The sequence below is a fragment of the Scardinius erythrophthalmus genome, assembly GCF_964197995.2.
Source record: "Scardinius erythrophthalmus genome assembly, chromosome: 18".
Lineage (NCBI taxonomy): Eukaryota > Metazoa > Chordata > Actinopteri > Cypriniformes > Leuciscidae > Scardinius > Scardinius erythrophthalmus.
In genome coordinates this window covers 12744112-12758020 of record NC_138238.1, presented here as the reverse complement: position 1 = coordinate 12758020, position 13909 = coordinate 12744112, and the positions used below count along the sequence as shown (strand labels likewise).

The following is a 13909-nucleotide window of genomic DNA, read 5'->3' as shown; positions in this document are numbered from 1 at the left end:
ACATCCTTCAGTACAGTCGTAAACAAGCTCTTAATGTAGATTCCTCTCTTAAGGGTAACATATCTTTGTGAAAAAAAAAAAAGGCAGGCTGGCTTTCTTTCATAAAAGTGCCAAAAACTCCCAGGTATGTATTAAGTACCTGCTGAGAATAGTCTTTTAAGCCATTTTTAGAGGGATGAAAAAGTAAAGGGCTTTAGCACTACACCCACTTTCTGCCAGTCATGACTCGGTCAGTGCTATGTGTTATTATGATATGTTATTATGTGAAATCAACTTTGCAAAATGTTTACCTTGGAACACCAAAGTGGAGAAAATTTTGATTGCATAGCTAACAGGAACTTGACAGAAGGGTAGGGTAAATTGCCTCAGTCAGAAAACATTTTCCTTAAACCTGTTTGCTTCAAATGCCTGCTGATTTTGTTTTGCGAGGGCAGCTTTTTATGGTACATTATGTTCTGTGCCATTATTATTTCTCTTTATTTGGAGACACAGAAACACAAACGTGTAATACGAATCCCTATGTGTGTCAATCTCCTATCTGCTAGATGAATGAATGAATTCAGGTAGTAGCTCATTAGTCATTCGCAAATAACACGCACACATACATTTCCAGAATGCCTCCTCGCAATGCTTTCCCCCCAACCAATCTTTCTCGCTCTCTCTCTCCCTCTCCTTCCCTCTCTCCCTCATCTCCCCTCCCACTCTATGCTAGTGCGTAGCTCTCTCTCTCTCTCTCTCTCTCTCTCTCTCTCTCTCTCTCTCTCTCTCTCTCTCTCTCTCTCTCTCTCTCTCTCTCTCTCTCTCTCTCTCTCTCTCTCTCTCTCTCTCTCTCTCTCTCTCTCTCTCTCTCTCTCTCTCTCTCTCTCTCTCTCTCTCTCTCCCCCTTGTAGGCATGCACTCTGTCAGTGGAGGAGAGCGTTTCGAAATCCAGCTGTAGCTCAAAGTGATCGCCTCCTTGGGCATATCCATCTAAGAGGATTCTGCCCTATTTTCCCTAGTACCACTTTCTTTGGCTGTTCTGAACCTGTAGGATTTTATTTTATTTTATCTGTCACTCAGGTTTGTGATATAGTGAGTGTTCTGCTGAAGAATAACAGAAGTTTTTCTTACATGGCTGAAGCGCCCGCCTATCTCATTTGTGCTTTTTTATTGACGTGATCTTTGTGTCCTAACACACATGACAGAACTTAAGTCATTTCTTTTTGGTTCCCTGGATTTTTTTTTTATTTTGCCATTCAAGGATTTCTTGCTGACAACGTGGTAGAAGTCCCTGAGTAAACTCGTCAGAGAAATCATGAGTTGGACTCATTGTAAATGCTAAACGTCTGTCTGCTTGGAGCTACGCCATCTGTGGAATTCAATCAAGGTAAAGCATTATTTTTTCTTCATTACATTTGACTCTGGAGGTCATTTGTCCGAAATGCCCTAGCTGTTATGGTAGATAAGCATATTTCATTAATTTGAGGGTGCAATGACTCATTTCATATATTACATATTTTAATTTATGCTTAGTTATTAATCATTTGATAGAAATAGTTAATTAAAAACCGCAGACTTTAAAGCAATTCTATCAAGAAGTGTGAAAGTTAATCCACCTCTCAACTTAATTTTTGAGTGTTTTATTATTATTTTTTTTTTTTAAGAATGTAAGGCACACTAAATGATATACAACCTTATTTACACCAAAGGTTACAATATTATTTGATATATTTTTTAAATAATTATTTTATTAACAAAACAAGCCTTTAAAAGGAATTTAAGGCACATTAAATATGTCTAAGCTTGTACTATAGGTTAAAATATTGTTTTAGACTAATTTTAAATAATTATTTTATTTATAACTTATGAAACAAGCCTGTAATTGGAATTTAAGTCATATTAAAATGTTTGACCTAATTAACAGCAATAGGAATTGAAGGTACACAACCAATTCAAATAAGATTTTGTCATTTTTAGTTATTTTATTTACACTTTTTAACCACTTTTGACCATTAATTCCTCTGTAGAGATGACCACTGTGTCAATGGAGCCCATAGTGGCGATGGTGGAAAAGATTTCCAATGTCACCGAGCGTCCAGTAGAAGCTTCTTCTGAAGACCTGGTTGCCACCTTCACCATTGGCACCATCCTGTCCCTAATGTGTCTGGTGGGTGTGTCTGGAAATATCTACACGCTCGTGGTCATGTGCCAGTCCATGCGCTCTGCTGCCTCTATGTACATCTACATCATCAACCTGGCACTAGCTGATCTGCTTTACTTACTAACGATCCCATTTGTAGTATGCACACATTTCCTGAAGGGATGGTACTTTGGAGACGCCGGGTGTCGGATCCTCATCAGCATGGACTTCCTTACCATGCATGCCAGCATTTTCACCCTGACTGTTATGAGCACAGAGCGTTACTTCGCCGTACTCAAGCCTCTGGATACGGTCAAACGCTCTAAGAGCTACCGAAAAGCAATCGCCCTTCTGGTGTGGACGGCTTCGCTGATTCTCACCTTACCCATGATCATTAGCGTCCAGCTGATGACGGAGAGCTCCAAGCCAATGTGTCAACCCACACTGAGCCCTCTCTCGTATAAAATCTACATCACCTTTCTCTTTGGCACGAGCATTGTGGCTCCAGGGGTGATAATCGGGTACCTATACATACGCCTGGCACGGACCTACTGGATCTCCCAGACTGAGACTTTCAAGCAGACCAAGAAGCTCCCGAACCAGAAGGTCCTGTATCTTATCTTCACCATTGTGCTCCTGTTCTGGGCCTGCTTCCTACCTTTCTGGATTTGGCAGCTTCTTGGTCAGTTCCAGCCCACGCTGGATCTCTCCACCAAGGCCAAGCGCAACATTAACTATCTGACCACATGTCTGACATACAGCAACAGTTGCATCAATCCGTTCCTCTACACCCTGCTCACCAAGAACTACAAGGAGTACCTTCGCAAGAGACAGAGGACTTGGACGGCTGGCAGCTACCTCAACCGACGGAACCGCTTCCAGAGGTCGCCCCGCCGCTCCTTGTCCTCCAGCAGTCAGCAGTGTACGGAGAGCTTTGTTCTCGCACATTCTTCTCGCACCAACAACAGCAGTCTCTGAGGTAGGTCCTTGACCTTGTCTTGTTGGCCTTCTGTCGGAACTACATGCTGTTTTCCAGACAATCTACTGTAAAATGATGTGAAAGATAAAGATCCTGTCTGAATAAAACCAAATTTTCTCTAGTTTAGCTTCATCTTTGCTCAGTCTAGCAGGTCCGTTTTGAATCAAGCCAGGGCCAGACTGTTTTAGTTTTTGTGGTCATAGATCTGATTTTCTGGTTGGCACGTGTCCCTGCAAAGGGCTACAGATGATATATGAGAACTTCAAATGCTTGATTAATCTTTTTTGGTTGCGTATTTTTTTTTTTTTTTTTAATTGCCTTGTTCAAAAAGTTCAAGAGTACACATATGACTAGAAAATGCAGGTGAAGGACTGGAGAGACATTCAGAAAAAAAATGCTTTGAGTAGGAGACAATTTATCATTTGATGAGCCACCATTCTGTTAAACTGTATGAAAATCTTTCATTTACTCCATGCCTATAAAAAGATGTTATGTTTGCAATTTACAACAGATTTAAGTAGATCAAATATAAATAAAAAAAAGAACTATGATGTCACTTTTGTCTCAAGACAGTAATTGGTTCATAGATAATTGATCATAGTGCAACTGCAGGTCTGAGTAAAATAGGCTACATGATAATTCGGTTCCACTGATTGGATCACATCACTAAATTACTCTCCAATCAGCAGACCTGCTACCCTCAAGATGATCTACATGATACTGAATGCCTGCATCTTATGAATGACTGTGTAGACTGAAAGAATAAAGCTCTAACAAGGCTGGAATGGGCTATGAGGTTGAGTTAGGAAGAAAAATAAATTACTTGCAGTGTCTTTCTGCAATAATTCTGTCTGGAATCACTCAGTGAAAAAAACAATAAAACTCCCACCAGATTAGAATTTTATCTAATCCTAATATTTATTTTAATTTCCCACCAAATGACAAAATTAAAAACAGAGAAGAGAAATGAGAGAGGGAAAAACAAACAAAAGCTCTTTTCTATTATAGCCTATTCATTAAGCTCTCTCAGATCCAATTTGTTTCATTGTGTCTTATTCAGCTTTACGCTTCAGCGGAGTACATTTTTGTCATTAGGTTTTCTTTAATGTCTACTAAAGATACAACAGGTAACATCATTTTAATATTCTTCTTTAGGTTATCAGAATCTTTTTTTGTTTCATAAATTCAAAATCTGTAATCATTCATTTTGAAAAGAGTTCAGTCTCCAAATGGATTGTACTAATTATTATAAAGTAGGCAACTGAAAAAAATTAATAAATAAAATAAAAGCTCACATTATGTTTATGGTTTATTTAATTTCTTTCTAATTTTTTGAAACAGACTTCTGAGCATCAGACAAACTGTTACAAGAACTACATAGTCTTTATTAAAAATAATCATAAATAGACTAAATAATCTCAGATAATATGATTATTTACTGAGAGCATTAGAACTCCACTTCACATAAATTGCAGCCTGATATTGTCATAACAATAATTTCATTATTTTTACAAGCACTGTAAAAGCAATAAATAAATAAATAATAAAGCCATAAACATAAAAAGTACTGGAATGATATTTTGAAGAAAAAGTGCATAGTTATTTTTCACAGTGAAAAAACTTGAGAGCTGAACAAGGTATCAAACAGTCGATTGAATCACTGCCATGATTACAATTTCATCACTTCCCAGGTCTATATATTTTGTTGAGTTTCTTGTTTTTTTTTTTTGTTTTTTTTTTTTATCATATTTTGCTTGCATTGTCTAACTTTAGTGCACTACTGAGAGATGAAATCATTTAGCAGAGCAATGAAAACATTTTTCTGAGGTCTTGCCTCTTGCCTCTTGGGTGGATTTTGATAATCTGTTTTTGGTGGGCCATATGACCCACATTTAGGAAGTGACAGACATTGCCAGAAGGAAGACCTGTGTGTCCCTGTAGCTCTAAAAATAACCTGTCCTCTACAACAGCCTCTCCTGCAATGTCTCCATTTGGTGCAGACACTAAATCAACATTGCACGAACTGATTGCTCTTCCCTTGGGTTTAAATATTGATTCACTGACACTGAGGGTGTGATTGCTATAATTAGGAGGGTGACAAATATTACTTGTATGCCTGGTTTCACAGACAAGACTTAAGCCTAGTCCCTGACTAAAATGCATGTTTGAGCTGTCTTAACAGAAAGCAATTATATTAAAATATGTCAGTGCCATGCAATATGCACTCCAGTAATGTTTTTTTCTAAGGCACATTTTAAAAAAGCTACTTAAACGTCCTAATTTAACTAAGGCCTAATCCTGACTTAATATAAGCCCTGTCTGTGAAACCAGTCCCCAATGTCAAAATCACATGAAATATAATTCTGAATTCACTATGAGCTATTTCATATATTTGTATTTATTTATGTTCATCATATAATAAATCATTTTATATGAACACCTTGTCAACAATTTTTATTTAATTATAAATGAATACATTACGTTCCCATGGCACTCTGCCAAACAACCAAAACGTGAAGGTCAACATTTACATTTAGAATTGCTACCTGCTGCTTATCTATTTTTTGCATAGTATATTTAGCTACATGAATAGCCTGTGACAGTAGAATGCAATTACCTGAATTTGCATCCATAATCTTTTACTTAAGTCCTAGATAATAACTTAACAAAAGTCACATTTAGCATTCAAATCAAAAGGAAGCGCAAAGTCAAAGTGTCCCCAGCAAAGCCCTAATTTGCTAACTAAATTCACCTTGACAAAGTTATTATATAGTAGGTAAATAAAAGTTAAATAATAAGAACCCCCTTAGTTGTTTCAATCTGGACACCAATCTTTTTCTGTCACCGAGTGAGAGACCTTATTTGTCTAGACGGTGGGCTGATTCATCTGGTACTGATCCAATAAGGATCCAAATCAATAGATCTCATATATTCCAGGAGCTCTTCCAGACCATCTTGAGCCTAGCATGAGATACTCCTGGCAGAACAATTGCATGATGATGAACTGTTATGATCTTTGAAATCCAAAAGTAAGAAGAATGGCACATATTTCTATCATTCTCTAAAAAAATAACCCTGGTTCTGTTCAGTAATCAATGTTGTGCCTGCCCTACAAAAGCAGCAATCATACAGAGGTGGGTAGTAACAAAGTACATTTACTTCGTTACATTTACTTTAGTATTTCTTTGGAAAAATGTCACTTTTAAGAGTAGATTTACGAATATGTACGAATTTTGTAATAAAAAATCAAAAAATCACTTGCACAGTGTGATATACACTCACCTAAAGAATTATTAGGAACACCATACTAATACTGTGTTTGACCCCCTTTCGCCTTCAGAACTGCCTTAATTCTACGTGGCATTGATTCAACAAGGTGCTGAAAGCATTCTTTAGAAATGTTGGCCCATATTGATAGGATAGCATCTTGCAGTTGATGGAGATTTGTGGGATGCACATCCAGGGCACGAAGCTCCCGTTCCACCACATCCCAAAGATGCTCTATTGGGTTGAGATCTGGTGACTGTGGGGGCCATTTTAGTACAGTGAACTCATTGTCATGTTCAAGAAACCAATTTGAAATGATTCGAGCTTTGTGACATGGTGCATTATCCTGCTGGAAGTAGCCATCAGAGGATGGGTACATGGTGGTCATAAAGGGATGGACATGGTCAGAAACAATGCTCAGGTAGGCCGTGGCATTTAAACGATGCCCAATTGGCACTAAGGGGCCTAAAGTGTGCCAAGAAAACATCCCCCACACCATTACACCACCACCACCAGCCTGCACAGTGGTAACAAGGCATGATGGATCCATGTTCTCATTCTGTTTACGCCAAATTCTGACTCTACCATCTGAATGTCTCAACAGAAATCGAGACTCATCAGACCAGGCAACATTTTTCCAGTCTTCAACTGTCCAATTTTGGTGAGCTCTTGCAAATTGTAGCCTCTTTTTCCTATTTGTAGTGGAGATGAGTGGTACCCGGTGGGGTCTTCTGCTGTTGTAGCCCATCCGCCTCAAGGTTGTGCGTGTTGTGGCTTCACAAATGCTTTGCTGCATACCTCGGTTGTAACGAGTGGTTATTTCAGTCAAAGTTGCTCTTCTATCAGCTTGAATCAGTCGGTCCATTCTCCTCTGACCTCTAGCATCAACAAGGCATTTTCGCCCACAGGACTGCCGCATACTGGATGTTTTTCCCTTTTCACACCATTCTTTGTAAACCCTAGAAATGGTTGTGCGTGAAAATCCCAGTAACTGAGCAGATTGTGAAATACTCAGACCGGCCCGTCTGGCACCAACAACCATGCCACGCTCAAAATTGCTTAATAGAATCACCTTTCTTTCCCATTCTGACATTCAGTTTGGAGTTCAGGAGATTGTCTTGACCAGGACCACACCCCTAAATGCATTGAAGCAACTGCCATGTGATTGGTTGATTAGATAATTGCATTAATGAGAAATTGAACAGGTGTTCCTAATAATCCTTTAGGTGAGTGTATTTCCTATAGTTGTGTACTTACAATATCCCAAAAGTTCACAAAGATTTTTAATTTCAGAGAAATTCCAATTTTAAATTATGGCTAGTCCCTGGTCAATGATGTAATATCCGCGTTATCCCTGGTTTCTGCTCGTTCTACCATAGTAACCATGGCGACAGATGTGGACAACTGCGTTACGTCTAGAGGCAGGCTCACACTGTTGTTGTTTCGTTCAAGCAGACTTTGGGACAAAAGGAGAACTAAATCGAGGAACAATATCAGTGTGGCGTTTTCGAGATGCTGAGAGCTTCGCGTCCGCGACTAACTTCGACTTGACAGAGTCAAGGACAGAGGCTCCTGCATGCACTTTATTAGACAGGTGAGCAAATGTGCATAAAACGAATCAATGTTATATATATATATATATATATATATATATAAATATACAGTATATGTCAATCATATATATATATATATATGGTCCGAAGTAACTAGCTACTTGAGTAGTTTTTACACTGGACAATTTTTTACTCTTACTCAAGTAACTATTATATATAAATATTTAATAAACTATATAAATATTTAAGCACTTGTACTTTTACTTGAGTATAGTTTTTGGATACTCTACCCACCTCTGCAATCATAATTGATTTATAATTCACATTGATACCACAAATCTGCACACTTTTCTACTCTGGTCGTGAGAGAAAAACAGGGTCATTCGTTGCATTCTTGCTGAGAGCACTATTGGTAGCTGAAAGCATTATTATATTAGCCAAAGAATTTTGTAAATAAAAGCTCAAGGAATGGGGGAAGGATGTGCAGAACTTGACGGATTCTGCAGAAATATGCTGAGCTTTCCTTGCAGGGCTAGTGATAACAACTGTGAGTAGAGAGCTGGGCGAGTGAAATACAAGTGCAGTGGCTGCAGAGAGATTAGAATGTTTAACGTTCTTTGGTAAAGAGTGAGTGAGTGAGATTCTTGTGCCGTGGGCTGTAATGAAAAAGAAAAAAAAACTAGGTAAACAGGTTAAAGAAAATGAGAATCAGCAGGTAGTGCATCAACACATGCCCTGACTACTGAATATGTCTTATACAGTTTTGATACTGCAAAGTCAGATTATGCCCCAGCTACAAATACATTATGCATTATACATACGCCACAGAGCTGCCTACATTAACTAATTAAAACCGACTGCAAGCACAAACATTGCACAATTCTGGGTACGTCAGGATATCTGAAAGGTATGCATTTGCTTGCTATACACAACGTGGTTGCATTGTTTTGTATTCCGAGTCAATAGGTGTGGGTGTATAGGTTGTAATGGAAATGAATCAAGAAAAAGGTTCACTGAAGACCTGTTAACGGCAGCAGCTTACTGACCGACCCAGGACAGCTGGCTGAGTTTATGAGGCCCCGTTGCTCTTGTGTTCTACTTGTAAATACCTATCCAGTGACACCTGTCTGGGCATCTTATCTCGCACATAATGTATGTATGAACGCTCGTGAAAAATCCATTGTTCTGCATTATTATGATCTGTGCCTCTAGGTGGGATACTGGGATATCGATCACTATTTACAGGCCCACAGATTCCTTCTGTTCCACCATTGATCCGAGCACTGTAAATGTGTCAGGGTTTCCCCTTGAAGAGGACAGTGTTAAATGTGGTTTTCTCTGATATTAGAGGGTCACAGAGTTCCATCACCCAGCAGGATACCGCAGTACGAGGTGAAGTGAATGAGCTTCTACAAGGTCAGGCCATTACAGACAGTTGACACCGCCATCACTCACTCAGCACCTTGCTAGTTTTAATGCACACATCTATGCTAATGACTTTTTGTGAAGTATTCAGTGCGGCTCAGATCCCTTTTGTCTTTATCCTGTCAAAATGTACAGGAAACTCGGCATGCTGTGCCAAAATGACCAGCTCCTTCCCATAAGCCTTTTCTTTTCGCAAACACTGGGAAGCATTTTTGTTATGCAACTTAAGAAACATTACAGACTTCTTAACTTTGCATCTATAAATATGTCCCCATTTTAGATGAAAAGAAACTATGAGATTGTTTTATTCTCTTGATTATTCTGATATCCACTGGAGGTTTGCCATGTTATGCTGAGAAGTTTACATGAAAGCTTTGGTTTTATAGTGCTTTGTCAAGGCTTTGGCAATGTAAAAAACAAACGCTTGAATGATTGATGTTTTAATAGTACTTCCTTGTGCCTGTTTTTTCCTCATGTTTTAAGATGATGAATGATAAATGTGACTCTAGGGTGAGAGATTACAGAGTGTACTACTCTGTCTGTGTTATTTTTTTTTTTTTCTCATTTATCAAACAAAACAGCTTGTACAAAAAGGAAAATGATTAAGATTACAAAGGCAGGTATTATCTGCAAAAACCTTAACCATTTAACCATAACTAAGCACCATTTTCCTGTCACAATTTTAAAATAATATTAGTATACATTACATTACATTACATTTAATGCAAGAGAACTGCACCATGCACAATGCTGATTTGTATACTTATTTTGGTAAATTATGTGATAAAACAACGTAGTATGCAAGTTAAAGCAAAAAAAAAAAAAAACATTATTCATAATTCAAAAACAGCAAGCATAATTCATTCTGAGTAAATTCCCAGCATAATGTTCGGCAAAGAAGTTGAAGAAGAAGAAGCCCTTCAATGTACAAGGATGTGTGCAGGGGGTTTTACTGCATGTGGGCTGATAATGGCAGATATAAAATGCATTTTGCATTTTGCACTCTCGGCCACTTGGATAACTAAGGAATGTTCTTCAGAGCATGACTAAGCCTTTGAGACAAGGGCGTTACAACGGCAAGAGACAGATGAAAGAACAGGGATTACAAAGATCAACAATTTGAGGCATTAGAGGTCAGAGAGATCCATTAATACTTAAGCATTATCTTTACTGACATTGAGCACAGAAACAGAATGTGAATGCAGCAAAGATATTAACCATCACAGACTTTAAACTAATATTCATTTACAAGTATACATTCTCATGCAAGACATTATGCATTTTATTATATTTCCCTCAGAAATCAGTTGTTGTTATGCAGTCCTGTTAATGATACACAAACATACCCCTAATGTTTGTTGTATCTATCCGAATTACTTAAAGCCAACCTTTTGGTTGCAAAAGCCTACAATTGATGAGAAAAGTCAGGGCTGGTAGTAATTACAAGCAGATGTTTAAAAAAAAAATAACGAGCAGATGTGATTCACTAAATTTGAGCCGCAAAAGTTCAGCACTGTTGTCATGAATCGTGCCGTTTCCATGCATTCATAACATCGTGTTGATGCTGTACAGGGATTATTTATTAGAAGATAATCAATAATGTCACCACCAGATCTACCCCTGAAAATAAGTGTAAACGGACCTTGAAAGTTGATTTAGTTCTGAAATATTTACTTCTGGTGACCAGACAAACTTATATAATAAGCTTGTTAAAGAGGAGTAGCGGCATTCATATTCAATATTTGTTCAGTTTTACCTTAATTCTGTACAGTTTTTGTGAACATATATTTACTAAAAAAAAAATTCTGTTCCCATTGTTACTAATAATGAAAACACTCTTTTTAGCCCACCTCACTCCACATACCTGTGTAAGTTTAAGTCTTTAAAACATTTAAGAATCATTTAGACTAAACAAGTGTGATTGACATTGTGGATAGTTCTGTGTGATTACATATTGCAAGGGTGTTTGTACAAGGAAAAGAAAATACACAGTGGATGCAATGGGGCAATTGCTTTTATTTGCATTTTTTTAATTAAAGCAAACAAAATAATCTGCAGATTACAGAGCGGTTTGAGAAGAAATATCTGTCAATCCACCACTCATACTGTTCTAGAATGGATTTTTAGCCTGTGCATTGCTTTGAAATGCAAGCTTTTGATATGCAAAGCTTGAGTTTGGCTTCCTCTGGAAATGTTTTGGTTGGCAGAGATGAAATATACGAATAGCTAATTGGCCAATTTTTATCTGAAATTTAAGTTATGACATAAATGACTTGTTTATGGAACTGTTACATAAAACAATGTCACAATATACTATACTGATCTTTTTTTATATAATTAATTGCATTTAATATATATATATATTTTTGTTTTTGCTTGCAAACTTTACTCCTTATGTTCTCTCAGAGCTGTGTGTGCCTTTTCCTGGCATAACATTTGCTTACTGCAATAGCTGAGGAGTATATTTTGTTAGCCAAGATGTGTGAGTTTCCCGAAGCCATGTGAAACCCTCAATGAGGGACTGGATAACAGGGTCATTTGATCCACAAAGCATCAGTAATGAAAAGGCACAGCAGCTCTGTCCCTCTGTATTCTGCATTCCACAGGTGTAAGGCAATTAAAACAAAGATTCAGAGTAGTAGGGTGTATTTACATACAGAATCAAATTATTCTATGTTGTGCAAAAATATGGGACACTGTGTGCTGCTAACCCTGTGTTTGTCTATCTTGTTTTGTCTTTGTCTGCAAGTGCATGGCCATGTCTGTATAGTTCATTATGAAACACATAGCAATACTGCTGATGCCCCCTGATCTTTCTGTGTTGCAATGTCCTTTTACTCCCTTAAAGCGATAGTTCAACCAAAAACTAACCCTCAAGCTGTTTCATCTGTCTTTCCTCTGTGGAACATAAAATAATATATTTTGAGAAATGTCAGGTTTTTTTTTGTTTTGTTTTTCCAATACAATATAAGTCTGTGTTAACAAAAATGGTTTATCTTCTTTTGTGTTCTGCAGAAGAAACGAAGGAACGAATCCAAAACACCCAAGACAATGACGAAGCAAAACTTCTGTTTTACCTGATTTATTTTTTTTTTCTACTTTTAAAGTCACCTTAATGTACTTGAGAACTCTAGCAAACTTTGAAATGGCTCTATTTTGACACTTCTGTTTCCCAGAAATGGAATGTGAAATTAGATTGTGTTTGACCTTAAAGGTGCCGTAGGCGATTCTCAGTTTTAGCCACCCCCATAACTTCAGCCACAAGCCCTTTCTCCCAAACTTCTATAGACGCAGGGCTGGACTGGGACAAAAAAATCAGCCCGGGCATTTTGGCACAGACCGGCCCACTATATGATCATAAACACCACCCATCTTTGCACGCCCTTAATTATATGCATACCAACTCCTATTCATTAAAACCACTAATGCCATGTAATGAGTGAGTATAGGAATGAGTGAGAGTTAACAGATGAAATAAGTAAAAATTTGACATTTATTAATACAGTTGAACTATACTACACAGTGATGAATCCTGAAACAAGCATAGCATAGCATAGATTGGCATAGCAATACAAGTGTTTCTTACAGGATTTTTGTTAAAACTATGGTGGTGGGACCTAGGTCCTTCTAGGGGGGTTCGGAGGCATGCCCCCCGTGAGAAAATTTTGTGCATTTTAATGTTAAATTCATCAATCTGGTGCACTTTGAGAGTTCAAAATTAAAAGCTCCAACCCATATTCAGTGTGCAAATTAAACAAAGAAAATTTCAAACCTCTTTTAGTTACAGTGTCTATTTACATTACACCTACTACATAATAATAGTTATAATATTAATCCAATGACAGTAATAGCCATATTTTGTAAAACAAATGCACTAAAAAATAAAGGAAACTTTCATAATTAGTGTTGTACCAATTTCTATACTTGAAAGAGAAGCACATGATCTTTTATTTTGACGCAAACTGCATCAAGCTTTTATTTTGGCGGAAAACATGGTTTACAAACGCCTCTTATTAAATTTCTAGTGAATTGCGGTAATCGTCAACTATGCAGATGTGGAATTAATCTGTAACTGGGTTATGGGTTCCTACACTCATGACATGGCCTAAGTGTTTTGAAAGTAGTTCTGCTTACTTTCTCATCTCTCTCCTGATCCTCCTCACTATCATCATCTGCCGCTGGAGCTGATGAAGGTCAGAAAACATATATTTTGACACAGTTTACAGTGTCTGCTTTAAGGGCCTGGTTCTATTTTTTCACGCTACTTCTCTGCACATTCCTTGCGTTTCTTCTCCATCTCGCTGACTATTTTGACAGATACACAGTGACACTGCTGCACGCTCACTCACTCGTTTAAAGTTGTGATTGGGCCAGCCCAGTGTCAATCAAGAAAAGAGCCAATGGGCCGCTGATCTACGTGTTTCATGGGCTGGTCTGTCAGAAAAAAAAAACTAACACTGACTTTTTTTGACCAGTGCATTACACCGGCACAAACCCAGCGCCGCCAATTAAGCAAAACAAAACAAAACGAATGGGCCGCCGATGTACAAATTTTATGGGCCGTAA

The 13909-nt window shown here is 37.8% G+C and overlaps 1 protein-coding gene across 2 annotated transcripts in view; it reads left to right on the top strand.

Annotated features, from left to right (window-relative positions):
* Positions 1-904: 904 nt before the first annotated feature.
* The window catches only part of uts2r (urotensin 2 receptor), a 33623-nt gene continuing 20618 nt past the window's right edge, over positions 905-13909 (top strand). The window contains exons 1-2 of one of the 2 annotated variants that reach the window (XM_081391993.1): positions 905-1366; positions 2007-3219. In XM_081391993.1, the coding sequence (XP_081248119.1) occupies positions 1315-1366; positions 2007-3097 (1143 nt within the window). In that variant the 5' untranslated portion in view covers positions 905-1314 and the 3' untranslated portion in view covers positions 3098-3219. Of the gene's footprint in view, positions 1367-2006; positions 3220-13909 lie in introns of those variants that run through there. The other variant, XM_081391994.1, reaches the window with a different exon arrangement.